This window comes from Durio zibethinus, chromosome 21, assembly GCF_047325235.1.
Source record: "Durio zibethinus cultivar Kanyao isolate XHJ-2024 chromosome 21, ASM4732523v1, whole genome shotgun sequence".
Taxonomy (NCBI): domain Eukaryota; kingdom Viridiplantae; phylum Streptophyta; class Magnoliopsida; order Malvales; family Malvaceae; genus Durio; species Durio zibethinus.
The window spans coordinates 3,306,856-3,334,178 of NC_143182.1; the positions used below are offsets into that span (position 1 = coordinate 3,306,856).

At 35.3% G+C, this 27,323-nt stretch overlaps 5 protein-coding genes and 1 long non-coding RNA gene across 9 annotated transcripts; 2 read left to right on the forward strand and 4 right to left on the reverse strand.

The window, feature by feature from the left end:
• Positions 1–4,938: 4,938 nt before the first annotated feature.
• On the forward strand, positions 4,939–7,581 carry LOC111305974 (dof zinc finger protein DOF2.5-like). 4 transcript variants are annotated; one of them, XM_089750847.1, is made up of 2 exons: positions 4,939–4,963; positions 6,639–7,581. In XM_089750847.1, the coding sequence occupies exon 2, from the start codon at positions 6,669–6,671 to the stop codon at positions 7,452–7,454; it is 786 nt and encodes a 261-aa protein (XP_089606973.1). In that variant the 5' UTR covers positions 4,939–4,963; positions 6,639–6,668; the 3' UTR covers positions 7,455–7,581. The 4 variants fall into 4 exon arrangements, with proteins under 4 accessions (XP_089606973.1, XP_089606971.1, XP_022759595.2 ...); XM_089750845.1 differs by lacking the exon at positions 4,939–4,963 and adding an exon at positions 5,884–6,020; XM_022903860.2 differs by lacking the exon at positions 4,939–4,963 and adding an exon at positions 5,980–6,138.
• A 2,837-nt stretch (positions 7,582–10,418) lies between these two features.
• Positions 10,419–14,012, reverse strand: LOC111304855 (uncharacterized). Its single transcript, XM_022901839.2, has 3 exons — positions 13,508–14,012; positions 12,199–12,347; positions 10,419–10,791 (listed from the first exon to the last, which is right to left on the reverse strand). The coding sequence occupies exons 1-3, from the start codon at positions 13,691–13,693 to the stop codon at positions 10,653–10,655; spliced, it is 474 nt and encodes a 157-aa protein (XP_022757574.1). The 5' UTR covers positions 13,694–14,012; the 3' UTR covers positions 10,419–10,652.
• Positions 14,013–16,341: 2,329 nt separating this feature from the next.
• LOC111306385 (aluminum-activated malate transporter 10-like) lies at positions 16,342–18,587 on the forward strand. The gene is made up of 6 exons (XM_022904271.2): positions 16,342–16,799; positions 16,906–17,046; positions 17,166–17,438; positions 17,556–17,662; positions 17,761–17,904; positions 18,007–18,587. Exons 1-6 carry the CDS (start codon positions 16,466–16,468, stop codon positions 18,412–18,414), a joined length of 1,407 nt encoding a protein of 468 aa, XP_022760006.2. The 5' UTR covers positions 16,342–16,465; the 3' UTR covers positions 18,415–18,587.
• LOC149512773 (uncharacterized) lies at positions 17,834–18,655 on the reverse strand. Its single transcript, XR_016331132.1, has 2 exons — positions 18,519–18,655; positions 17,834–18,370 (listed from the first exon to the last, which is right to left on the reverse strand). It is a non-coding gene; the product is annotated as an uncharacterized LOC149512773 (long non-coding RNA).
• A 928-nt stretch (positions 18,656–19,583) lies between these two features.
• LOC111304859 (protein LEAD-SENSITIVE 1-like) lies at positions 19,584–22,560 on the reverse strand. The gene is made up of 2 exons (XM_022901841.2): positions 22,039–22,560; positions 19,584–20,511 (listed from the first exon to the last, which is right to left on the reverse strand). Exons 1-2 carry the CDS (start codon positions 22,130–22,132, stop codon positions 19,823–19,825), a joined length of 783 nt encoding a protein of 260 aa, XP_022757576.1. The 5' UTR covers positions 22,133–22,560; the 3' UTR covers positions 19,584–19,822.
• Positions 22,561–22,689: 129 nt separating this feature from the next.
• Positions 22,690–27,301, reverse strand: LOC111304857 (bifunctional fucokinase/GDP-fucose pyrophosphorylase-like). The gene is made up of 6 exons (XM_022901840.2): positions 26,532–27,301; positions 25,895–26,259; positions 25,578–25,704; positions 24,450–25,463; positions 23,498–24,231; positions 22,690–23,341 (listed from the first exon to the last, which is right to left on the reverse strand). Exons 1-6 carry the CDS (start codon positions 27,094–27,096, stop codon positions 22,952–22,954), a joined length of 3,195 nt encoding a protein of 1,064 aa, XP_022757575.2. The 5' UTR covers positions 27,097–27,301; the 3' UTR covers positions 22,690–22,951.
• Between the last annotated feature and the right edge of the window lie 22 nt (positions 27,302–27,323).

Genomic DNA, 27,323 nt, shown 5'->3' on the forward strand with positions numbered 1-27,323 from the left:
TTGAAGAAGAGTTTATCTCTATATCCTAGAGTCTAGTGTTCACCGACATGATCTTGAGAGATCAGCTAGCATAGCGCGCCTCCAAAGGTACGTGCGGACAAAATTCTTTGAACCTCAATGTTCTTTTTATCCTAAAACATGATCAGCCGAATATTACTAGCATGTAGCAATAGAAACTTGAATTGTTATCAGCATGCATTGCATGCGGCAATGAAGCCAACAGAGATACTCCCGGCCAGAATAAGTGGACCAAGTCATGTTAGCTCCACCGTCGAAGAAGTTACAATGAACTGACCTCTCGACATGGCTGGCCAAAGATAATAATGAAGATGTGACTATACATCAATACAATTTGTTATAGCATTATCTTATTATTTGGGAAACGAAAAGAGAATTTAAGGAACGGTATACAGTTGGTGAACTGACGACGGGTTTCTATAAAATGCCAAATTATGGAAATTAACAAGATTTCGCTTTGTATAAGATGCGCCACGGCATGCCGGGCCAGAGAGCAAGGCCTAGTGCCTTTCAAAATTCATCGTCTTAGCTGCATTTGCTGATCTGCCCAGTTACGCAGAAATGTGTACCGGACAAAAGCTTGAGTAGTTGATCATCTCCGAATTATGGGAGAGAGAAGAGGAGGAATAAATTAGGCCAGAACAATCACATTTTCAGAATGTTTTTTGGCAGAGCAGCCAACCACCAAAATAACTTCAACGCTTGTTGGCTGTTGCTTTGCTCAATTAAATCTCAAACTTCATATTTTTAAACCATTGCATTCTAACATGAAACTTAGATGATTCTGTTCACATTTTGCTAAAATTTGGGACTATAAACTCATCATGGCCATGACAGATTTAGGTTGTTAACGAGGCAAATATATAGCTGAACTTCATTTTCGGTTGGAGTCCATTAATCATTTTTTTTTCCTTTGTTTCAGCTGAAAGACAAATATTGGGTCAAGAGAAATGGAATAATACAGAGACAAGGCTACAAGCCATGGCTAGCCTCAACACCATATTCTAATAACTGCTTAACGCAGAAAACTACAGAAAAATAAATCCAATTGGCAAAACCATACAAAAACATAAGGGTGCTTTCACAAATGCGATTTTCTTGCAAAAAGTAGCGCTGAAGCCTTAAGATGAATGTGATGTGGACAATTGAAATGAACTCTTGAAAAAACTCTCTTGCTTCTGTCCAAAATTTATAGATCCGATCCGATCCACTCTTCACTGATCATGATCAATTAAAAGGCTTTTTGGGTTACTGATTGAAACAAAACATCATCACGTGGCTCATCTGCTTTTCCGATTACATTAACATTGCATTTGTTCCCCTTTAACAACATCTATATATCGATATTGATAGTCTGTGGTCCATATTCTTATTATTATCAGAATCATTACATACATATTTTATGAATGTTGATATGTAAAATTTACTTTCACACATGATTTGCTATCAATTAGTTCACATAAATCTTTTGTTTATCATGGAAGGGACTGGCAACGCTCAAACCTGACACGGCCCAAATAGAAAGTTATATGACCAAGGCCTGATTGGTTTCAGGGCTTCAGGCTTAAGTCTTTGAAAAGGATATGGATTATGGAGTGACATGTTTCGAGTCCAACCAAAATGAAAAAGATCGTTGAAATTGGACCAAAAATTTAATGGCTCTATTTTCTTGTCCAAACTTCATATATTATTATAAGCCTATTTAGGTTGTTCTATCACCTTATTATATTATTATGAAGTGCAGATTTACATTTTAAATTCATGTCGTCCAAATAAAAAAAATCTGACCTAGGACATGCAAATTTATACACCTTTTTTCAAATTAGAATTGGTACTATAATGAGTGGTTTTTTTCTTTCTCTTACTCATTCTTTTTTGAGTTTTTTGTCTGGGGTCTGCCATCATATTGGTGCGGCCTTTCATCGGAATTGGGCCCCCAATACCTCCCTGGCAAAATCATTACCCAAGAAAAGACAGTGTCCCAGTGAATTTTTGGTCGAGAGCCCAGGCAGTAGAATCTAAAAAGCTCGAGCTAGTTGGGAAGTTCTGCAAGTTTTGTGCTTCAACCACTATCGACCAACCCTGGAAACAGTGAAGCTGAAACAGGGCCTTCAGAGTTTTCTCCAGGGAAGAAAATCATGTGAAAGACAAGGAACAAATGCAGAGCAGATTAAAATGAAAGAAGGAAAAGGGGGCCAATGACGTATGGAGCACCTGCAGATCCATTTGTTACACGTTAAAATCATACAAATGAAGCCGTCAATCAACCTTAAACCTGTCGCTGAGAATAAATTTTATTAATAGCTTAGCCCACCAAACGTCCGTGCTTTGGAACACCTACTTTCCAGTTTCCATTTCCTGTTCTTCTATTGTCATGGAAACTAGAAAGTGCGCTTTACCTATTGATTGTTTGTTGGATCGTACACACAAATTTATCTTTCTAGGAGACATAAAAAGGTTTCTTTATAATAATTGTGTAGAAAGAACACTTTTTCCGCTGCAATTGAATGATGTTCATCATTTTGTTCTTAGAAAAAATTAAAATGAGATAAAGTTTTGGCTAAAAATTGAAATTCAAAGACAAAGATTTGGCTTTGGGAGGTGAAATCAGAATTTGATCATTAAAGATAATCCAAACATTTCCATAAGTTGACACCTGTAAAAATTTTGAGTTTAACTGATAAATTCAAGTGTTTATTAAGTTATATTCCTGACTTACTCTTTCATTTATAAGCATTTTCATGTATACAACTTCGTGATTAACTGAGTCAAATGTTCTGTTGTTTTGAACTTAATTCGATCCAATTGACCTACATTTACAGATGAAAAATAAGATCTATTAGTTATAAAAAATTATAAAGATACAAATCAAATCATCAACCTTTCAACAATTAATACTCATAAGATACTCTCAATTTTCTCTAATCCTATGAAGTATTCTCAATTTAAACAAATATATATCCATGTATACCCTTTCAACATAACTAAACATATACTCATATATACCTATACATCATACTTATATGAATTATCTCAATTCCTCTAATCCACTCTCAAATATTCAAACATATGCATTCATAAGACATAAATTCTCAGTACTCCTATGAGGTGTCTATCTTACAAAATCCTACAACTCTCTTACTTTTTTTTCTCATAATTAACCTTATAAAGACTTTACATATTTACAACTATACAAACTTTCCTATTAAGAATCCATTTTTTTTTAGAATTTTTTTTTTGCAAGTCAAACTTGTCTTTTAAGAATTTATTTTCTTTTAAAATTATTCTTCTGCAAGTATTCTTATTTATCAAGTAATATCTAACCAATCTCAAACAAATCTATTATAGGATTTGAGTCATAATTCATAACAATCTTCATATTGACTCAAATTCCATCAAACATCTATTTTCATGCTAAACATGCTTAGCTCAACTTGTAATGAAAGTCTCACAATCATCTTCTTTGAACTCAAACTTCTTTATTGAATCAAGCTTTTTTGGGCTTGCCTATTTTTCCCATGGTTCGAATAATTAGCTTTTTTTACGTCTTGAACATTCAGCTTTGACACCATTTGTTAGGGATCACTATAACTTTGATACTACTTGTTAGGTAAAAAATCTCAATCTAATTTACATCAGCGGAAGCATAATCAAATAATCAATGAAACAATTAAATAATCACATAAAAGACAATAATTTTAACGTGATTCGATCAAATTGACCTGCGTCAACGGATAAGAAATAAAATTCACTAGTTATAAGACATTCTCAATCTACTCTAATCCTATGAAATATTATCAACTCAAAAAAATACATACACATGTGTACTATTTTAATACAATCAAATACATACTCATATGCACCTATATATCATATCTATATGAACCTTCTCAGTCTCTTCTAATTCACTCTCAAACATTCAAACATACACACCCATAAGACATAAATCTCCAATACTAATGTTTATCCCACAAAATCTTACAACTCTCTTATATATTTTTTTCATGCCTAACCCTATAGAGATTTCATCTATTTATAATTATACAAATTTATCTATTAAGAAACTCTTTTCTCTTAAATTTTTTTTTTAAAGTCAAATTTAACTTTTAAATTTTATTTTTCTCTTAGAATTCTTATTTTGTAAGTCTTATTGTCTATCAAGTAATATCTAACTAATTTCAAATAAATTTATTATAAAATTTGAATTATTATTTTTAACACTAATTTCATTCATGAACCAATAAATTCATCATTTTTACTGAATTATCTTACTCTTTTTCATTAAGTATTATATAAATTGACAAGCTTGACGTGTTTTGTGAATAATTTAATTTGTTTTATGCACGTCTCATACAAGAAAATGATTATTATTTCTTGTTAATTACACACAATAATCTTTTGATAGTGGTGTCAAGTCATAACGATGTTATGCTACAACGAATGAACGAAGAAAATGCAAGGGGGTTTCCAAGTTCCTTTGTGAGCGTGTGATTGTCAGTTGTAACCAAACTAGAACAGGCACTGAGATTCTGAGTCCTTGGGTGTTTCGAAGAATTTGAACTCAAATGTCTCACCATCACGAAAAAGAGCACCCATGATCAAACAAAGAAATTAAATATTACTACAGCAACAAAATATTTTAATTTTCCATCCTATATCGCATTTTATGGGTCCCAAATTTCCCTTTGTCGGTTCCTGTCGGCTCCCTCCATCAACATTCACTTCTATTCTTTACACACTTTTTTTTCTTTTGATCAAGTAAAAGTATTCTCGACTTGGTACCTTTTGTTATGCCATCAATTTTCATTTCTCAAAGTTGTTGAAGGTGGAAGATGGTTACCTTTTGCGTCATTTCAGTTTGGATTTCTTCATGTAAAAATTCTATGTAGTATTGAATTGGAAGGCATAATTCGTCAGCTGAAGATGAAAAAGCAACTTGTAACAGGTATTGTGTACGTAGTTTCGTTTCTTACTTAGCCTGCAGACTGAAATAATTCTGTCCTTGCCAAAACTCTATCAGTACAAAACACAATTGTCAGCAAACATGACATACTTTTATTCTCAAGGAAACTATGACTCATTTCTTTGAAGAAAGAAAGGGTATTTGATCCTTGTAATAACGTACATCTTTCTCTAGTTTGTTGACCAAAAAATGAAATCCTTATTATTTTCCCTTCTTGCTAATTTGATTATGGGAAAAAAAAAATACTTGAGTTCATATCTCCATTTATAAACAGATTAGGAACTACTAAATTCTTGATGGTACTTGAAGTAGAATTCTGACTTCCTTGTAATACATGAAAAACTTTTCATCTTAGTCTAGCAAACTATATATGCTTGATTTCGTCATTCAGAACCCGAAAATGTTCTTGGAAATTTGATTTCTACAGAAAATTTGAAATTTTGTTGATTGATGAACGAATACCATTTTAAGAGTATATTACAAAGAAGAAGAAAAATGGATTTCATAATGAAAAATGAGTGAATCATAGATTACTTTAACTGCAAGCTAACGAAAGGATCTGCTTTATAGGAAATGAAAAAGTAGAAGCAGCGAAGATGATCTTTTTGACAAGTTAACAGTGTGATCAAAATCTTATCTTATTGATAGACCAAACACAGGACAAAACCCAACCTCATGAATGGTCTTTGGAAAAACACTGAAAAGGAGTGACAGGAAGAGGAACAAGAATAAAGACTTTTCCCATTGTCAGGTCAAAAAGGTTAAACCCACCACAGTATACACACTCATGATTCCACCCACATTCAATAAAAAAATATATACAATTAGACATTAGTCTTAAAATAAATTCAAGCAGAATTTCTTCATAATAAAATAAGACCCAAACGGAATTAGTGTTGTAATATTTTATGAGTAGTCAAAACAAACGCACCTCTCTTTTCTTCTTTTTCATCATTCATAAAGTTAAAGCCAACACATAAAGCCAGTCTAAAACATGCTTTCTTGCACTAAAGAGAGCAGCTGCAGACAAACAAAGGAGGTTAATTCTCTTTCTCTCTTTATAGTTATCTCTCTCTCTGAAGTCATCAGTTTGCTTTTCGTTTTCTCCTGATCACTTTTCATCCTCCGAATTAATGGATGCTGCTAAATGGTCGCAGGTAGGTGGATTTGATCCTGATTTCTTTTTTCTCACGATTAAATTGAGCTTTTATTTCTTGGTTTTTCTTTTTGCTTTTTAGAGACTAATAAAAATCAAGTTCCACTGTCTTTTTTTTGAGACAATAAAAGCTATTTTCTTTCTCTTCTGGAGGGTGCAAGTATATCATAGTATGTTGATGATCAGTCCTTTTTGGAGGGTGGAGTTTAATTTTGTTCATGGAACACAAAAGGCTGAACTTTTTTCTTTTTATCTATCTTTTTTTTTTTTTTTTTGGTTGTGTGATGGCTGATAAAGAGATGAAAAAAGGTTGTATTTGTTATTATTATTATTATTTTTATTGTTTTTCAATAAAATTTAGCAGGAAAAAAGCCTACCTTGTATTGTGTGTTTGCTTGTTTTCTATCTTTAGTTTCAGGTTAATTTTGGTATTTATGTTATCTCTGATCTTTTGTCTTGCAAGTGAAATGATTGCTCTAGCTCTCTTTTATATATGTCCAGGGTTTTCAGGATATTAATTTGGTGAAGCCCATGGAAGAGATGGTTACCAATACAAGCACAAGGGGGCCGATGTTAGAGAGAAAGACAAGGCCGCCAGAGCAATTGAATTGCCCAAGATGTAACTCTACTAACACCAAGTTCTGTTACTACAACAACTATAGCCTCACTCAGCCAAGATACTTCTGCAAGACATGCAGAAGGTACTGGACTGAAGGTGGGTCTCTCAGGAATGTTCCTGTTGGAGGTGGTTCAAGAAAGAACAAAAGATCTACAATATCAAGCTCGTCATCTTCTTCAGCTTCAGCCAAAGTTCCAGATCTAAACCCAACAAGTTTCTCACAGTTTTCTTCTCAAAACCCTAAGGCCCTTAAAGGCCAAGATCTTAACCTGGCTTTCCCAGCTATGCAAGAGAGTCATGGTATATCTCATTATCTACAAGTGCCTAAAATTGAGAGCAACAATGACCGGCGAAACTACTCCTCATCCCCTCTTTCAGCTATGGAACTGCTAAGTACTGGAATTGGATCAAGGGGATTGACTTCTTTCATTCCAGCACCGACACCAGACTCTACTACACTGTACTCATCAACAGGGTTCTCTATGCAAGACTATAAACCAACCCTTAGTTTTTCAGTTGATGGACTCGGAAATAGGGCTGGTATCCACGGTGTTCAAGAGAATGGAGGAAGGCTATTCTTCCCTTTTGGAGAAATGAAACCAATTTCAAGCAGTAGCGAAGTTGATGATCAAAATAAGGGACAAGGCAATTCAGCTGGATATTGGAATAATGGAGTGATAGGAGGAGGATCATGGTAAAGAAAGAAGAAGGAACTGCTTTTTTCTTCCCTATTTTTTTCACTCTTTTCACATGGTTGATTACTTTGTTTAAAGTTGTTTAGAACTAACAGAAAATAGGATACATGATGGTTGTTTTTGCTTTTTATCTCATTCTCTCCTTTGAACAATGTAAAACAGATTGGAACCATTTTGGGTTTGGTTTCAAAAGGCTGTCTTATACATTGCGTGTGGATAGAAGAAAAAGGTGAATTTGTCAGAGCAAATGTGACACTGTATTCACGAATTCTTCTATCAGAAATAGGACTGCTTCTGTCAGTGTTGTATGTGAATCCAAAGAGATGGTTGAAATAATTGATTTCTAGTTGGTAGATTAGGCGAAAGAGAGATACGAGAGGACGGAGGTTTGTACTCAAATTTCATACCATTTAAGACGCTCCATCGTAACATGAATTATAAAGCTAATTATTATTGTTTGTCCTTTACTTAGGTTCAAACGTGTGTGATGGCCTTAAAATTTTTTTTCCTTTTTTCCAAATGGCTGGCGCCTATGGAATTTAATCTAATTTATGACCTTAATTAAAGATTGATGGTGAACCTTATGAACAGGAAACTTTAGTACAATGCCCAATTCGAGTATTATTTGGGAACAATAAAGCTAAGCTAGCTAGTCTAGTCTAGTTTATGTTTACTAGTAGCAAATTGTACTTTGAAAAAACTGGTTTACCTGCTCCAACGACAATGTTCACCTAATTTTTATTTTTCGATGCCCACTCAGTTCAATTTAAAGCCGATTTAAGGGCAACTAGTAGCTCTAACGTTATATCCCATTTCCATGAATGACAAGTAGGGAAAGTTTTTTCCGAAGGGATTGGATAAATATGACAAAAGCTACCCCACACTTTGGTACAGAAACATTCCATCCCCATAAGTCAATCCCCATCCACAAAAAAAAACTGACTTTTTTGCGTCTGTGTGTTGTGTTGTATTCTATTGTTGTCTTTATCACATTATCGAAATCTTTGTTCATAAATTGGGTACCTTCCATGGTGTTGTCTGTTTGGCTCCTCTCTATTTATTTTATTTTTCTCGATTGTAAAGAATTGGGTTTGCACCTTGGAATCACGTCTCTTCTACAACCAGATATGATGGAATTCTTATAACTAGAACAGATTGAAAGCAATTGCCACATTTTTTTTTTATAGTTGTGGTCATGTCTTTTTACCTCTTCATAAATTATTTAAGCAATAATTTTTTTTTATAATTAAAACTGACAGAAATTCAATTTGATGATTGAAATAAAAAAAATTTAATCACACTGTTATTTGGAAATTAGTGGCTATGATTAAATCTCATTTTGGGCCAAAAGTAAGATCATCGATATCTCCTCTTTACCACTATTAAGCAAAATTAAAGGACCTAGTTTTGTTAGTGGTCCAATCTTTATAAATTTACGAGGATGATAGTGACAGGTAAAGCCGCCTGAATTACATTTAAGATTTTTCAGCTTATATAGCTGACTTATCGGAGAACTCTCGTTTAGAAGGGAAAAAAAAAAAACTTACGAAGATATTAGTGAAGTAAGCAGATTTTTTTTTTTCTTAAAATAGTCTCTTCCGAAGTTAACTTAAAAACCTGCACCATCATTTACCATATTTTTCTTTTCAATCCTTTAAAAGGAAGTTAGATAAAAAAAATTAAAATCTTATAATTCAAATTATAAAGCCAAAATTTTAGTAAATTAAATTTAAAATTTAATTCAATTAATGTATATAATTATTTTTAATAAATAAAATTTTAAATTTTAAATATCAATATTTATAGTTTTTTTATTATTTTTTTATTATTGATTTTTTTATATATAAAAAAAAACCCTCAACTACCTTGCTAGTTTTACACGTTGGATATATAATGGAGAGTTAAAGTAGGATAATTAGCGGAAAGAAAAGAAATCTCAATTATTAGCATTTACACATAGATATGACATTTACTTCAGTAGCTTTTAAAGCAGTCTAGTCGCCCGTAGAGTCTAGGGTGTATTTTGATAATTTTTTGTTTTTTTAAACAACTTCCAAATGAAGATGTATGTTAGTAGGTTTTACTTTTCAATACAACTTGTGATTAGCACAGATTCCAAGCAGTAAATTGCATATTCGTTATATTAAAAAAACGTGATTTACAAGACATGAGATCACAAATTAACCTTTGAAAGTAGGTTGACAGTGAAATTCAAAATCAACATATTTTGATTTGATTAAATTTTATAAGATTAATTTTTTTTTAAAAATAAATCAAATTTTAGATTAAATTGAATTAAATATTAATAAATAAAAATCAGATTTAAATTAAATTTAATTTTTAAATAAAATTCGATCTGATATTATATAAAAATTTATTTTTTAATTATTTATTTATATATATTTATATATTAAAAAATAATATTTTATATTTAAAAAATAATATTTTATTAATTTCGAATTGAATTAAATATTATTTATACAACATCAACTTCGAATAAAAAAATTAAAAATTTTTTGAATCGAATATAAATTTTATAATTATAAAATCAGCTCAAATTCGAAAGTCACCACGACCCATTATCACCCCTACTTTTAAGTAAATCTGCCGGAAAAAAAAAAAAAAAAAAGCATAAAGCTCGCTAAGTCAATCTGTGTCAGAACACAACGGGCGATATTTTTGCTTTCGTCTCTTTTGTTTTGGCTGATATGCGTGTATCTCTAATCCAGGGTGCCTGCAGCCGTAAGGTTTTGTTTCTGGGAACATCTTTAAAGGTGACTGCATTTTCAATCCAATAACAATAATAATAACGTCCTTTTTCATATTAATATATAAAAAGAAATGAAGTCCAGGCCCAGCGGTGGCAAATGAACTCCGGCTTTCCTGTATGTCTGATCAGCTGCCATAAGAGATTCAAAGATATGCAATATCAACAAAATAGAAGTACATAGATATGTGACAAGCAGATAAGAGGATAATGATATTCCACATACATTAAATTTCTCTACTGTACAAAGATAAATACACTCATTATTCATTCATGATCTAAGAGAGCTTGTAAATGTAGTCAGCAAACTTAGCAGAAAAAAACATTACACCTTCAAAATATCCTCCTATACAAAGGTATACCCATTTTAACAGACGGGAAGGAGTGGAGGCTTTCTAGCCTGCAAAACCAATTATTCTTAAGGGGAGGCCCACTCACGTGTCTGCGTTGATTCCAAATATCCGGACTTTGTGCATGTTGGGGAACTTGGCAACGACAAGCACAATCACTGCAAGTGTGTTAAAAAAGAGCATAGGATGTTGGTAGTCTGTTGTATGCGAGGCTATCAGGTACCTGTCAGAAAAACGAAAAAACATGGTCATTAAATGCATGACTTCAGCAAATGAAATCCAAAAAGACTGAAAACAGCTAACTCTCACTGGAAAAAGAAGAAAGACCACAACTTATACATGAACTCATGTCATAAAGGTTTATAAAAGCAGCAAGAGAATCAAGGATGAAAAGCGGTTGCTATTATCGATCAAAATATTGTTGATGTCCGGTTTGTAATACAACTTATCAGACTTCTCTTAGGAAACAAGACTTTGAAAGTCTGCACCAAGTTGAACACAACCTGCAGCTTGGCAGAGAGAGCCTCCCAAATCCCACAGCAAAACTAAAATCTGATCACAAATAACAGGTTCTTCTATTTCTTTCTTTCAGTATTTAACAATATATATACAGACACACACAGAGGTTCTTCTCTTTCTGTCTTTCAATACACACCTATTCCCTCCCAGGTCTTGGATATTCCATTTACCCATGGACCAAGTTTCCAATTTATCTTGAGTATTGAAAGAAATTCCCAGAAAAATTCTAATAAATCATTTAAATGAGGAAGGATTTCCCTGATGAATGTCCTATACAAAATAAAGCATCACAAGCAGTTTTTTCTTCTTTTTAAAAATTTTTTTTTTTTTATGATGGGAACCTTGGGAAGGTATGACCCTTTGGACCCAAACCTCGCCAACCTGGGGAGAAGTAGCCTAGAAACCACCACCAAGGCCCCCCACTTTAGTCTGCAATTCCCAGGATAGGAATCAAACTCAGCAGCCATACCTCAGACCATTTATTAACCCCTACCAACTGGATCACGCCTTAGTGGTCATTGCTCCAAATGAATATACAAAAATTAGCACTGATCTAAGCACCAAGAGCTAATATATTAGAAACAACCAATTGACATCAATGCACACAATTTATCTTTCATTAACATAACCATGTTGGTCGAATGTTAAAAACACAATCGCTTTTTACAAATCCAGTTGATAACTGTTAGCAGAATCAAAAGAGAACATAGCTAATTGTACACATATAAACATACTTGATCTTTATTAAAAGCAAGGCAACGAGAATACACATTTGATGAATGAGAGGAGACTTTATACAAATTTAATAATAAGAAAGCCACGTTATAGAACCCAGTTGTGATAGTAAGGGACAAACAATGTTATACATGATTGGTGGATATCCGTGTTTAATTACTCATTGTTAAATGCTGCCATGCCTAGTAGTCCATATAGTTTGTTACTCCAATTATGGGAACAAAAGAACAAAAGAAAAGGCTGAATAGTAAACATTCAATGCTTGAGAATGAATACATGCATACATACATAAATTACAGATATAGAGCAAAAAGTAATAGGATAAGATCATCAGCAAGTTACAGAGAAGTTGTAAAATATCATATAACAGACTTACAGAACAACAGGTACAACAGTTAAAAACTTTCTGTTACGAGTAAGCTGCTTTCCATTGTCTATCTGCTCCCACCAAGTCAAGCCATTGTAAATCCCTTGATCTTCAGCAAATGGGGTTCCTTTCTTCCAGTGAAAGAAGTGGTATGTGACCTGAAAATAGACCAATCATGTAATGTTGATTCAGATAACTATCAAGCAGATTGGTCAAGTTCTGATAATAAATATAAAAAGTGGAAGAATCAGCACATAAACGCATCACCAGAACAACAAAATTTCCTTAGAAAAAGCTTAAGGTTTTTACAGTCTGTGAACTACAATAGCAAATCAACTTATCTTTATTCTTTACATTAGAAAGAAGCAAAAGAACTGCTAGATTGAACAACCACGAAGATTTTAAACACAGCAATCAACTGGTTGAAAAACCTCATATGATTACATAGATGCTGACCTTCTAATAAGTTAATGACTTAATATAGAATAGAAAACGAAGCAGAAGATAAAGCACTTAACAAACAGATATAAACAGATAAATGAGTGAATGCCAAAACACCAGTATAGGCAAAATCATTTAGACAAGCTGCCAAACTGATCGATATGGACAAACTTGCATGCAAAAGCTTAATTTCTGCTGTAGAGACATGTGGCAATGCCTAGGAACCAAGAATTATAGTATATGCCAGCCTATATCTCAATTCAAAACAGATTCTCAGAACTTAATGACATTGATCAATATCCAAAACCCCTGATTTCCCTGTTCGCCACTTCCCCTTCTATAATTAAGATGTCACAACAACTAACTTAAAGATGTATGCATGCAAAACTATGGCATGGTCCATCTGATGCTCATCAATACATCACTTGATATGATTTTAGTTCCCGATAAGAGTTCAGGCCAGCAAAACAAGGCAAAGTTCAAACTTTAAACAACTGCTCTAACACAACTAAGGCATAAAATTTGCATAAAAAAAAGTAAGGCATAAAATGATAGATTCAGACTTACAATCTAATCAAAACTTAAAACAAAAATAAATCAACAAACAACAACAGAAGCAAAAGGGAAATTGCAACAACATATCCTGTTTCATATTATCAGGAAACATAGTGTAGAACAAAAGGGAGAAAACCAAAACAACCTTCAAAGCCAGCCCATACAAAGCCAATTTTAACAAGAATAAAAACCAAACAAAAGAAAGAAAAAAGGGCAATTTGCAGGCATAATAAGAAAATGAATTGAACATTCACAGGCATAACAAGAAACCCAATTGAACATTCAATGCAATAAGCCAATTAAAAAAGAAAAGAAAACGTACAAGGAAGTGGGAGAGATTAACGATGGTCCAAGCCATGCCAGGAGAGCAACCGAAGATGGAGAGAACAAGGAGCCACGAGAAGAAGAGGAATAGAATATAAGAAGTCCATACTCCTGGGTACATAAACCACTCCGTGTTCCGATTCAGATCCGCTGGTGGCACCGCTTTCACATACAGATTCGCCATTTCTTTACAATACCCACCAAACCTCAGACTTTCGTTTTCTCAAGCCACCCTGATTGTTGGATTTGGTCGATTTATATCAATCCAAAGACTTTGGCTTCTTTGGTTATACGATTTATTTAGGAATCTAAAAGGCGAACACCTAGAGATCCCCCCGACGAGTTTTCTTTATCTGTTAAAAAAATGGAAAGCTCTCAAGTTTTTTGATTAATTATATGAGCCGATAATTATCACAACAACAACCAACACAAACTGACTTATCTCGTGAACCTTTTTTGCTTTCGCAACTCCACACGGCATCGTTCTGTTTTGATTAATTTTCGTCTAAGACTTTCTTGTTTTCTTTATTTTGTTTCCTTGCTTGGAAACTTGGATTGGGTTATCAATGAATGTGTGATAGGCTTCTAACTTTCATCGGGCTCAATTTCAGCCCATGGAGATGGAGTCAAAAGTATCAAATGAGCCAGTTTGGATATTCATCTTCCCGTACCAAAAGGCTGACCCAGTGACCCATAATCTTATATTTGTTGACAGGTTGGCCCTATACTCAAATGTTGGTTCGTACCTTAACCAGGTTGACGGCCCAAAACATTTGATGCAGCAAAGGTTTTTTTTTTTTTCTTGAAACTTTATTTGGTAGGTGGGTCAGTGTGCTCAATCCTTCGAATAAGGAAGAGAAAAAAAAGATGAAAAATAGAGGCGGAAGCTACCTTGAACTAGCATGGGAGTGGTGAGATGTGCGGTCCTATTCAATTCTTATGAAACTTCTCTTTCTTCTTTCGTTCAATTTTCTTATAGCAAAATAGTGAAGAAAATGGACCACACTTTTGAATTCTGGTCTGATCAACTGCTATTGCTATATCTCCAATGCCATCAACTTAAACCCCATTAAACGAAACATATTAAAATCAACGTATATGTCTTTTTCTGAAATGAAGTTTTGTTAAACTCACCATATAATTCAAGAATTCAAAGCTTTTTAATCACCCACTATTTACATGCTGAAAAAGCTAAAGCATGTTTGCTGAATCTACTAGCTGAGCAAATGCAAAGAGAAAATAAATCTAAAAAAAGATAAAGGAAAGAAATTGTAACCCAATAGCAAAGCTCGGTTTTAAACCGCATAATATACGCTATAAGTAATGCTGGCGTGCAATTTTGTTTCATCGATTTGGACAAAAACCTATCAAAATTAGTTTTTAAAAAAAACCAATCGAGGAGAAGATCCACAGATTTTTTAGAATTTTTTTAAAAAAACCATGACCTAATTTTGACAGGAATTTTTAACTAATTAAGTACACTTTTAAATTAACTTATCATTGTATAGTGTCTAACGTGATGATAGGCTCCACATTTTTACCACTCCTATCACTGCTCATTGCTAAAGGACCACAAGTTGGGTGTCTTTGTAGTACCGCATATTTAATCTATATTAGTACTTTTTATATCAAATTTATAATTTGGGCATTTCCACTTATGGCTAAGTACACTGGTCATCTGTGTTTATTAGTTTCTCCTCCTCTGGCTCCACAACAAAGAGGAATCCAATATGTTAGCTCTCTCTCTCTCTCCTAATGTTTGCCAGATAATGGTTTTAGAAGTGAATTCAGTTTGCACAAAGCTCAAATGGTTTAGAATATGGACTAATTATTATATGGTCATATGGTAGAGGAACAACATTTCACACGTGAATATGATGTGAAAATGTAAGTTATGTAAATGGAAAGTCAGTTGAATTTGTTCTTAATGTTGTGTTTTTCTTTGTTTACCAATTAAGACTGATAAAATTTGTAAGATAAATTGCAAAGGAATTCAAAAAAGAGGATGATGTGTTGTTTCTACTAAATTCTGTCTTGATTGCACTGGCTATAATTTATATAGATTGCATATGTAGTTATTAACAATTAATGCTTTCAGAGGTGCTGATTAATTAAAATTGTTGATTCCACATGGTTAAAATGAAAGTAAATGTCACTTGAATACAAGCCTCTTCGAGCTGAAAATGAACTGTCTTTGAACTTTATCAGCTGGTAACTAATATCTACATGTGTAGTTATGGCTTTTGCTGTTTTAAAGAATGATCATCAAAGACCAAGCTGGCCAATTGTACCTAAGATCCATCGCATGTGCTGGTCACATCACCTAGCACTGAGCTGGGTCCATCAAACCTAAAATTAGCCTGAGTAAGGCAGCGTCAGTGTTAATCCCTTAATTTTTATCTTTTTACTCTCCAATTAGATGGTACCATCAGACTTTTAAGCGCATTTTCTTGAGTTTGTGCTGCTTCCATAATCTTCTCTTACCATGACAGTGGTACTGTCGTGTTGCTGCTCTCTCGGCTTTATAAAAGATCCACTAGTCATAAAAAGACAACAGCAAAAACATATTGGTTTGCAATTACTAGTTAAAACCATAAAGCAAATGATACTCAAATAAAGGGTGATCGAACTTTTTAGGCCATTTGATTTCAATATCTCCTCTAAGGATAGTGGATCAAGAATAGTTGCCTAGTGTTGGTCAGTATGTGAACTTACCTACCGAAACGGGCTAATATAACATAAATTCTTCTAAATTAATTTGAAGCAGTCAAATAATCAGGGGCTCCCCTTGTATAAATATGTGCTAGGCAATGGTGTTTAGACCAATCAAGGTGTAGCCAACTAAGAAACAAAGACAGTGAGAGGTTAAAGCAGCTCTTCTTTCTTTGTAGAATCAAAAACCCACCAGCCTGACTAGCTCTATTTTCTCTCATTCTTGTGAATTTTTTCATTCAACATGGCAAAGGAAGCCTCTAGCAAATTGGAATGGAGGATAAATGTACTTGATGGGACATCGAAGATGTTAGACCCTGAATCTGGGGTAGTACGCAAAATATGGCTAGGACTGAAAGGTTTTATGGGAGGACTCATTTTGAAAGTTTGGGGTGTTTTGGAGAAGGTATGGAAGTTAGGAGTTGCCGACCCTAGAAAGGTCATCCATTGTATCAAAGTAGGGATGGCACTTTCCATCGTGTCACTTTTTTACTACATGAGGCCTTTGTATGATGATTTTAAAGAGAATGCTTTGTGGGCAGTGATGACCGTTGTGGTTGTTTTCGAATACACTGTGGGTTAGTCTTCAGGGCCTTTTCACTAATTTCCTATGACTTGAGATTTTCTTCATGTTTTATGTTATTAAATTTCATCATTCAATTTCTATTTCCACTTCCATGGCAGGAGCCACATTGTCTAGATGCATTAACAGAGTAACAGGAACTTTTCTTGCGGGAGCACTCGGTGTTGGTATTCACTGGGTGGCTGATCAGTCAGGAGACAAATTGAAACCCATAATTCTTGGGATCTCAGTTTTTCTCTTTGGTAAGTAAATTAAAGAGCAATGCCAAGAAATTAAATTCCCTGAGCTAGCCAGGACATTCTTGACTTTCTCAGTTCAAACTAAATATATGTATATATATTGTTGTTATTTTTTCATGCAGCTTCAGGAGCAACCTTCTCAAGGTTTATCCCATCGGTTAAAGCCCGTTTCGATTACGGCGCTATGATCTTCATCCTCACCTTCAGCTTGATATCAGTTTCTGGGTACCGAGTGGTAGACTTATTTAAGTTTGCTCAACAGAGGTTATCCATAGTTGGCATTGGAATTTCCTTGTGCATCCTTATAACCATGCTGTTCTGTCCCATCTGGGCGGGTAGCGAGCTTCACCGTCTGATTCATCAAAACATGGAAAAGCTTGCTGATTCCTTGGATGGTACGTAAAACGCGTGCCACACTCATTGGAAAAAAGAAACAAGAAAAAACTCTTTGCTAATGAGATTATATTTAACATAGATAGTCAATACTATTTTCTTTGTCCAACTAATTGCAGGGTGTGTAACTGAGTACTTCGAAGGGGAAATTAGTGGGGAGGGTCTCAACAAGAAGATGCAAGGGTATAAATGTGTGCTTAATTCCAAAGCAACAGAAGAATCTATGGTAGAATGTTATTAATTTAATTTAATCAAATGCGTTTAAGGGGATTAATATTTCATTTTCATGAACATTCAATATTTTTGTTTCTATCAATTTCGCAGGCTAATTTTGCAAGATGGGAACCAACACATGGCCGGTTCAACTTTGGACATCCATGGAAACAATACCTCAAAATTGGGGATTCATTGCGCACCTGCGCTTATTGCATTAAGACTCTGAATAGTCGCATCGACACAGAAATTCAGGTAAAAATCTTAGCAAAAGATATGGATCAACTCAGATATATAAAGCTTTTAAAGAAAATGGTATATTTAAGTCTAAACTATTGTTTCTGTATATGAACGCAGGCACCTCCATGCATAAGTAGACATCTTAGTGATAAGTGCTTGAAAGTAAGCTTCAATTCTTCTAATGTACTGAAGGAATTGGCATTAATAATCATGAAAATGAAAAGGTCTTCCAAGATAGATTTCAGAGTTGCAGAGATGCACTTTGCAGGACAAGAACTTCAGGATGCCATGAAATCTTTGCCTAGCCACCTTATTACATCCTCATCATCAATAGGAGAAGAATCAACCGAAGCCAAAGTACCTCCTATCATGGAGGTTCTTCCCCTGGTCACGGTAGTTTCTTTGTTGGCAGAAATTGGATCAAGAGTAGGAGTAGTTGTTGATGCAGTGGAAGAGCTGGCGAGACTTGCAGAATTCAAGCCTGCAAAGGATCGGAAATCCAAGCAACACCAACCTACTAATTAACTTATTTCAGATAATCTAAATCATCAAACCATATGAAGGGCCAACCCCAGAAGTTTGAGTAGACATTGACAGAGAAAATTGATAATGACTGCTTCTGTGTTTACCTTGTAAAGACGCTTATAGATTTGTCAATTGCTTATTGCTCGATCGCTACATAAAGAAAATCTTGTTCATTGCTCGTTTTGTCTATTGCATTACATCTTGCAATGCACCGACTCTGTTCATGCGTTTCACTTTATGCAATTTTTATTGCATAGATTGCGTCGAAATAATAGATGTTGCAAAATTCTCAGACTTACATTGGATTCTAGGACTGCATGTTGCTTTACGCCTAAGTTATAGTATTCTTACTTTCTAGTTATACAATCCAATCGAATTGACCTGTGAATCAATTAAAAGTGAATTATATAGAAAATTCTGGAAAATCTGTCATGTATGTGGTTGGGAACACGTCATTCCATGCATGTAAATTGTGGCACCCAAACGTTAGGGGAAGAAATATGTTTTAACACGTATCAACATGGAGAGATTTTCTTCCATTTTTTGTAATCAAGTTTTGAGCTTCTTGCTATTAGCCACGTCTTGTCTGAAGATCCCTCTGCTTTCATATCTTACTTCCAACTAGGGATGAAGTTCTGCTAAAAACACATGGAAACATGTTGCAACCTCATAGCGCACCATCATTCCTAAGATACGACACGTTATACAACATAAACGTAATATAAAAAAATTATGTAAATTTAATATAACTGTATTTTGTGTCTTGATCGTATCGACACTATTAAAATATAACATTATTTTTGTTGTATTTCGTGTCAAGCATGGATAATACTCTTAAGATAAAGTAACGTTTATGTCTTAAATATCTTAAGATAAAGTAGGTTTATGGGGATGAACAGAAATCACCGGAGAAATGCTTCAAAAAGTTATACTATCAAAAATTGGTTTGAGAAGTAACTCCTAGGCTGTAAATGTTCAAGCATTGCTCTCGTAATCCTAGCTAATCTGGTTTTCATTCATGTCATCCACAGCATGGTTAATCTTTATTTAATAATTATTCCACTTCTCAAATTAGTTAAGTCAAAGCCATGAATTTTGGAACTAGAACAAATCAATGGCTTCAACAGAATACTGTACAGACCATCATTGGTGCCAAAGGAAGAAACAAATAAACTCAAAAGGATTGTGAATTTGTTATGCATGATAACAAGCAACCATGTTAATGACTTCATTTAATCCTTACCTAAAGTTCTTTCGAGTACACAGCTTAAACTGCTTTATGGTAAGAAAAGATAATAAAGTTATGAGCAGAGACAGACTAGAGGGAGACAACCACATTAGGAGTTCAATCAAGATTTCAGCTAATGCTTTTATTGTGCGAGCAATTGAAGAAGAAATTCACATCACGTCACAATGCCACAAGTTGTCTGTTAGAAGCCTCATTTTCTTCAGTTGCTTCATTACGCCCTGCCCAGCCTAGGTTCAAAGACAAGTCCTCAACGGCCACCTTGATCACATCACTTCGAACACCTATATCAGTTGCATACCTGCTCATACAGTACATCCCAGCTGTAACTGTTGCCACACCTACAGGACTTGGCATCAACAACTTTAGCGGAGAAGAAAGCAGAGCAGCCAAGGGGGCACCAATCACAGAAGAAGCCTGACCGCTTCTTCCAACCCCCAGTTTGTCCATAATCAGAAGACCAGTTTTGCAATACAGTGCAAAGTCCTCACAGTTATTCTGGAATATGTCATAATTTCCAAATCCATTTTGAAGAAGATACATTGCCCGGTTGATAACTGTTTCAGCAGTGTCAGACACTGCTGTGGAGCATGTGCCTCCACGCACTTTGGCAAGGAAAACAGATGGGGTCACCCCATATTCAAAGCAGTAGAGAGATCCATTTTGCAGGAAGCAATCCAGGCATGAGAGTTGTACACCACTGTTTGGCTGCCGGAAGCCACAATCAGGAAATATTGGACAAGTTGATTGAGGGGATATAGGATCATATAGATCAGAAGATGTCTCAGTGCTTGAATCTAAGTTACGTTCGGGTCTAAAATGAACCACCTTGCTTCCACCAACAAAGATACCTACATGATTTAACATTCAAGAAAGCTCATGAATAATATTCAGTTTAATTCAACCATAAAAGGAACTGCTAAGTAAATATCTCACAACCTCTAACTACTGTTTCATCACGTAATATATGTTGAAACGTTTCACGTTTAAAGATATCTCTAGACTAAATGAAACGAAGTCATAAACTATTAAGGTAGAATAACAAACTGATGATAAACTTGATATAGAAAGGATTTATGCAAGCATGGGGTCACTGAGGAATTTGACACTGGAATCATAGTTATTGTATTAATGGAATAAGAAGTCAGAACCAGAGATATGCTTGGGAATCCCGACAATCAGAATAAGGCAGTAATAGTACAAAGTGAAGGAATCATAAGAAATATGAAACGAATCCTAAAGGCACAATTCAGTTGATGATGCCATGAAATTAATTCTAAACCAACAACAAATGAATGTAAGGGAAAGCCAAATCTCAAGTTTTAAGCAGTTAACCTATTGAACAAACAGAATTACCCTAAAACTTTGTGGCTAAAAAGATCATGATTGGCATTGAACCTCCGTCAACGATGCCACTTCTAAACAACAAGAGGGGAGAGAGTTGTACACATCTAATGTTTTTCAAATAGCTGTGCCATGTAGGATTGTGGCTGTGGGCTAGAAGCTTATTGTCCTCATTATTAGCTTCTGCAAGCTAAGATTTGTAGCATTTTCCTAACTGCTGGGCATCTGTAGCAAATAAACCTCTTCGTACTGATATGACAATTATTTGATCATCCTGAATGCCACTATCAAGTAACAAATTGACCTCTGTAACAATTACATTCTACAAAAACTTTACAGAGCCAACTGTTGATTCAAAAGAAAAAGTAAAAAAAAAGAAGATGAACTGCCAGTGATAACATTCCAGCAGCTTAAGAAAGAGATCCCTATAAATGGTGAAATTTTAAACCACCTCTCTTCCACTGCTAAGAAACTCCAGTCACCAGATTTAAAAAGGGATTAAAGTTTTCTTTTGATTTTCTTACACCATATCTCATAATCAAATAGGGAATTGACCATAAAATACTAACGATCAGCACCATTACTTGTAAGAAAAGAAAAATCAACTTAAAAGTTAAAACAACTCAAACAGACAGAATACAGAATATATCAATTCCTAGTTATCCAAAAGAACAGCACAATCACGAGTAAAGGTATCTTAAACTTCTAACCCAAAAAAAAAGGCATCCTAAACCTACAAGACTTTTTTTAAGTTTCAGAGCTTTTGAAGCAAAATTCACCTATCAAAAAAACAAAAAGAAGAAAAGCAGTAACTTTAACCTTTACGTTACGAAGACCCAGGAATAGTTTTGAAACAAAAATAGTAAAAAGGACACAAAAACAAGACAAAATTATAAGGAAAAATGAAAACCAGAAACGGAGATAGATTCACAAATTACAATGCAAAAATGTTTCCTACGTCTTCTTTTTTTAAAGGAAGAAAACCATAACCTCCAAAGTCCAAATTGAAGTCAAAGAGGTAGAAAAAAAGATACCATGGTGAGAGTAGGTGAAAACAGCTCTGTAAGTGTAAATATGATCTCCTGGTTTGATCTCATTCCTCTCAACTCTATTTGTAAGCAGACCCATTCTTCACCCTTCTACTCTTTCGCCTGCCTCCCCTCCTTTTTCTTCTACTCTTCTCCTCTGCTTCTTTGCGTCTGATAATGTAAGTAGCTCTGCTTTGGTAAAGCAAAACACAGCTTATTTATCGTAGACCCCACATAATTATGCCTTCGAATATTAGCAGCGTGGCTTAATCTTATTGGCTCATCGAATCATCCGCTCAACAACAATTGCTAAATTAACCGTTAACACCGGTTCCTTTGAACTTATTTGGGGTTTTGTTTTTGACGGTCACAATCATTGCTCCTGTTATTTAATGGGTATACATATATAATGATCATCGATGATGAACAAAAACTTTTGCATTTCCTCTTTGCTTCTCTTTTCCTTTCCTCTGTATACTAGGAAAGGGTAAGTTTGGAATTTAAATCCACCATCATTAGGCAATGAAGTTCATCAAGCTAAGGATTTTGAGCATGTTTAAGGGGCCAAACCAAAGACAACCAAAGATAAAGTGTTGCCGTTTCCATGGGGAAAAAGGCAAGGAAGCAACAAATTAAAGGACTTTGGATTCCTTGGTACATTGGGAAGTTTCCTTCATTCCCTACCTTTCTGTGCTTTTACATGTAATCTGAAACAGCATTTAATATACATTCCACGATGTTTTTGTTGACCTTGCATTTTGAATACCCAAAATGTAATTCATCTTCTAGCAATACCTTTACAAGAAAAATAGTATTTATAATTCAATGAACAAGATATCTCGAGCGTAATTCATAAAAAAATAATAATAATAATAACTATGGATTGTGGTAAAGAATGATAATTTTCTATAGTCTATAATTAGTAGACGCTCCAATTGTAGATTACTGAATCAAATTCTGGGTTTTTCTCTAACATGCTTCTCAATTCTTTGGCGCATGTGGCATCTTTGGAGAGTAACAATGCAAAGCCCCCACCACCTGCTCCCACAAGCTTGTAGCCAGAGCAGTAGGGGTCAGCAAAAGCAAAGAGTTTATCAACATATTCATTGCTGCAGTAAGGATCAAGTTCTTGATGCAACCTCCAAGCCTCCAACATAATCTCCCCTAGCTTATCTATATCGCAGTTCATCAAAGCTTCCCTCCCTATCTTAGCTAATTCAGTAAGTCGCTTGATACTGGATACGAGAAGGTTGTCTCGTCTAAGATACCGAAGGACTACCTTTTGTAGGACTTGATGTGCAAGTCGAACCTTCACGATTATAATAGAATAACGTTTAAGTTAGAATCCATCAGAAATGAAGTCAATAAGTACTAATTATAATATAAATTTTAAAATGATCATAAGGTTGAAGATGCAAGCATCCATGAAGGCAAATAGAACTGCAAAGAAGACTTAAGTACTTACTTGACCTGTAAACACCACAAGCAACCGTTGCTGCAATTCAGAAATCAATTGAGGAGATGCCACAAGAGGGAAGACTTGTAGGCGCAATGGTATTCCAGGGTAACTGGTAGTAAATTTTATCCCGGGATACAGACCTCCTATCTGATCCTGCCAGCCACCACCCGTTCCCATGAGCTGCTCTAGTACCAAAACAAGTCTGGCAACATTTTCATTGCTATCATCACCATCAATAATCTGGAGAAGTCCTTTCACAACAGCAGCTGCTAAGATGCTAGAAGTTCCCAAGCCACTGCCCCGAGGCACATTAGCCCATGTCTTTATTTGCAAGCCGTTAGATACTAGTATGTTTTCGTGAATAATTCCAGTCACCAGCAGGGCAGATTTCACAAGCCTAAAAGGATCATTGCCATCAAAAGGAGGAGTAATTGAAGTAAGCTCTTCAATATGTAGCTCGTTTCCAGAATCATCGATAATCAACACTCCACTTGAATTTGTTGTCTCTACAATTGTGCCAATTGGAAGAGAACATTCCAAGCTCACTGCCATATTAAGAACACAGCCAGCACGCTCTAAGCTCCATGGAGGTGTATCACTCCAGCCACCAACAAAATCTACTCGAACTGGTAACTCAACTTTTGCTGTTCTTGAATGAAAAGATTGATCCACGGAGCCACCATGGTTATTGTTCCCACAGGCAGAAGTAGACTTGCTGCCAGAGGATTCCAAGAGATGTTCTAAACCAAGGTGAAAAATGAGTGGAATTAGATGTGAAATTCAGAAATAAAGCAAGCATCTCATTAGAAAAAGAAATTTGAGAAATACATACAGGACAATACATACATAGAAGCAAATTTACAAAGATTTGAGTGATTGTTTAGAGTTGTATTTTAACAGCTTTAGTTATTTAATTGCATTCCCCAAATAATTTTTAAAGTAGATGCACTTAACTAACCTCCAAAACCATATCTAACTGCTGATGCAGTTTCATCAGCAACCGCAGCCCATACTTTGTGCTCTAACTCACAAGCTTTTGTTTCCTCTCCACATGCTCGAAGAAGATCAACTTGCACCTGATATGCCCTGCTTTTGGGAAGAATCTTAGAATTCTGCTCAATAAGTTTGGGACAAAGGGCTAGGAAGTCTTTACATATTTTGACTCCGGAAATCTCCTTTTGTAGAATTTCTTCACACAATTGAGATAAATTGCGCCCAACCATGCCATAGTTAATGCAAGCCTTGGCAATACCAGCTGCAATATCTGCTTGATGATTACTGGATCCAATGCACATTTTTGAGAAGTCAATTGATCCATGCAATTCCTCCAAACTGACACGCCAGGAGTTTCTCCACAAGGGAAGAAAGTTTTGGTTTTTTTCATCGCTCAAGCCCATCAACCACATTCCCAGACTAAGCATCTCAAAGTAAGAAAGAATGGGAAACAATTTTGCATTCCACAAGCACTTATCCTGACTGCAAGTTGAGCTCCACATATCATTTTCCTGAATACCTAAATCAAGCATGACCTTCTCCCAGGGTTTCCCACAAAATGTGCCATCTTTGGTAAGAGGATTTTTTGGGTTATCATGGATGCCACAAAATACAATCACTCTTTCAGTACATCCTAACAAAGGAACCTCCCACAGACAATGGCGGTCAGGAAGCACGAACTTTACTGAATTATCTGTCATTCTATCACTGTCCTCTGGAACATTAATACCAACAACTATAGACTGGGAACCAATCTGTATTCCACCTGAAATGTTTGAATCATATATTAGAGAATCTTCACCAATTGAGACACCATCTGCAATTTTGCAAGACAGAACAACAGCAGATGCTGCAATGTCTGACACAGTGGTTGCTGGTATGGAACATAAGTGTCTCCGACCCACAAGTGCTGAATCAGCTGCACTAAGGTGATCCAAAACTTCGCTTGAAGTTCCAAAATGTAAAAACAACAAATCATCTGTAGTGGAAAAATAACAAGGAATAACATGAACAAATCAAATCACATAAATATTAGTAACAAAATGAGAACAGCAAGGTTTGATGCTTTAAACAAAGTAATTGTTTAACATACAGGCACAATAGCTGAACATCCTTTGCTTTCCCAATTTGCTGACCAATGCTTCACCCAAGGGGTGATGTCGTAACCAGTCATGCTTTGTAGGTACCCAAGCTGCCACAAGATCTTCATACAAACTCATCTGCATAAGTACAAAGATGCATCAAAAGCTTGAAACTATTAGAACTACATGAAGTTTAAGACTTTTTGAACCTACATATAGAATTGAACAAATGTTGTTTTCTTTACCAAAGGATATAGGAGTTCTAATAATTCAACACAGCTAGTAATTACCACAAAATTAGAAACCAATATAAGAATTAGTAGCTTGCCTCCTTTTTGCCTTTCAGAAGCTCTGAAATCAACGGGTGGCAAGAACAAGCAAGCTTTACAAGCTCCACCCATGCATCACCTCTAACAGCTATTATTCCAGTGTCAAGCAAAGCTCTACCATCATCTAGTATTGCTTGATTCTTAACAAGATCCTCTACACTAGGTTTCTGAAGAAGGTTGTTAACTAAACTGACTGTGTAACTTTCCTCAAGAATTTCCGTTTTAGATGCCACAATGACACCATGGTTGGCAGCAATATCAAGTGTTATAGGCACAGTAACAATGCTAGATGCATCCGGTGGAAGAATCAAAGTGGAGGCATCAAAACATGGGAGAACATCTCCAGTCATGGTAAATATTCCACCTGAGCAAGATAAAAAAAATTACGTTTTCAATTGTTTTTCTTCAAACTATTGTTTACTTTTTTACTAAAGGTATACATTTTTTTTTAATTTCCAGAGACCAGAAATTAAATGCTTTACGAAAGCAACGAACTTGTTTGCTCAACTTAATTTTATCTTTTAGCAAGTATAAAGTAAATATAACTGAAAACAAGCAGTAAAAACAATAATTAAAAACAGAGCCTAACAGCAAGGATTTTCCAGAATTTCAATTTAAGTAATCTCAAATTTTCACCTTCGTTTTTAAAAGCTTGTCGGGCACAAGAAGCAATTGCAAGAATATGGTCGAAAAGCAAGGGGACGGGACCATCAGGGTCATCAGCAGCCAAGTAAGGAAGCGGCAAAAAAACTTTACCCATTGGATTCGCCCATGGAACCCTTTTAGAATCCCCACCAGCATGAAGCAATAAAATATGTTTTTTACCCATCAAACTAACCAAACTATCTCCACAACACCCTCCATTTTCAAATGGAATAACTCGCTCGTAATGTTGAGCGACGGCGTGAATGGCATTGAGCGTGGCAGCCCCGGATCCGATCCGTTGACCCTCGGGGTCAGGCACGGCGAGAGTGACAGTGGAAGAAGCGATCCTGCCTACTCGCTTGGCCCGTTTGAGTTGCCAGTCATAGAGTTGGGCTTGTTCGGGGCTAGCAGCTGTTAGAACGATGGCGTCCCATGTTGGAACCCTAGTGGGGTGGCGTATCGACAACCTTAAATGGTACCATGATTTTCGGAGGACGGCGGTTAAGTCGGCTTTCCGTTTGGCTCTGGAGAATATTCTTTTTCGGTTTGATTCCATTAGATATTTGGGGAAATTAGATTAGAGAGTTTTCAGGAGATAAGGGGGAGTAGAAGGGAAGAAGGTGTAGTTAGAATTGGAATGAATACAGATTGACTATCTTGTTCTTTTCAAAGACAAGATGCAGAAGAGTTGATCTGGTCCACCACGCTCCTTCAGTTCCCTCTGCTGTCGGATTTTAATTTTTGATTGCTTGGAACAAGCCAGATTAAGGGGAAAAATAAAAA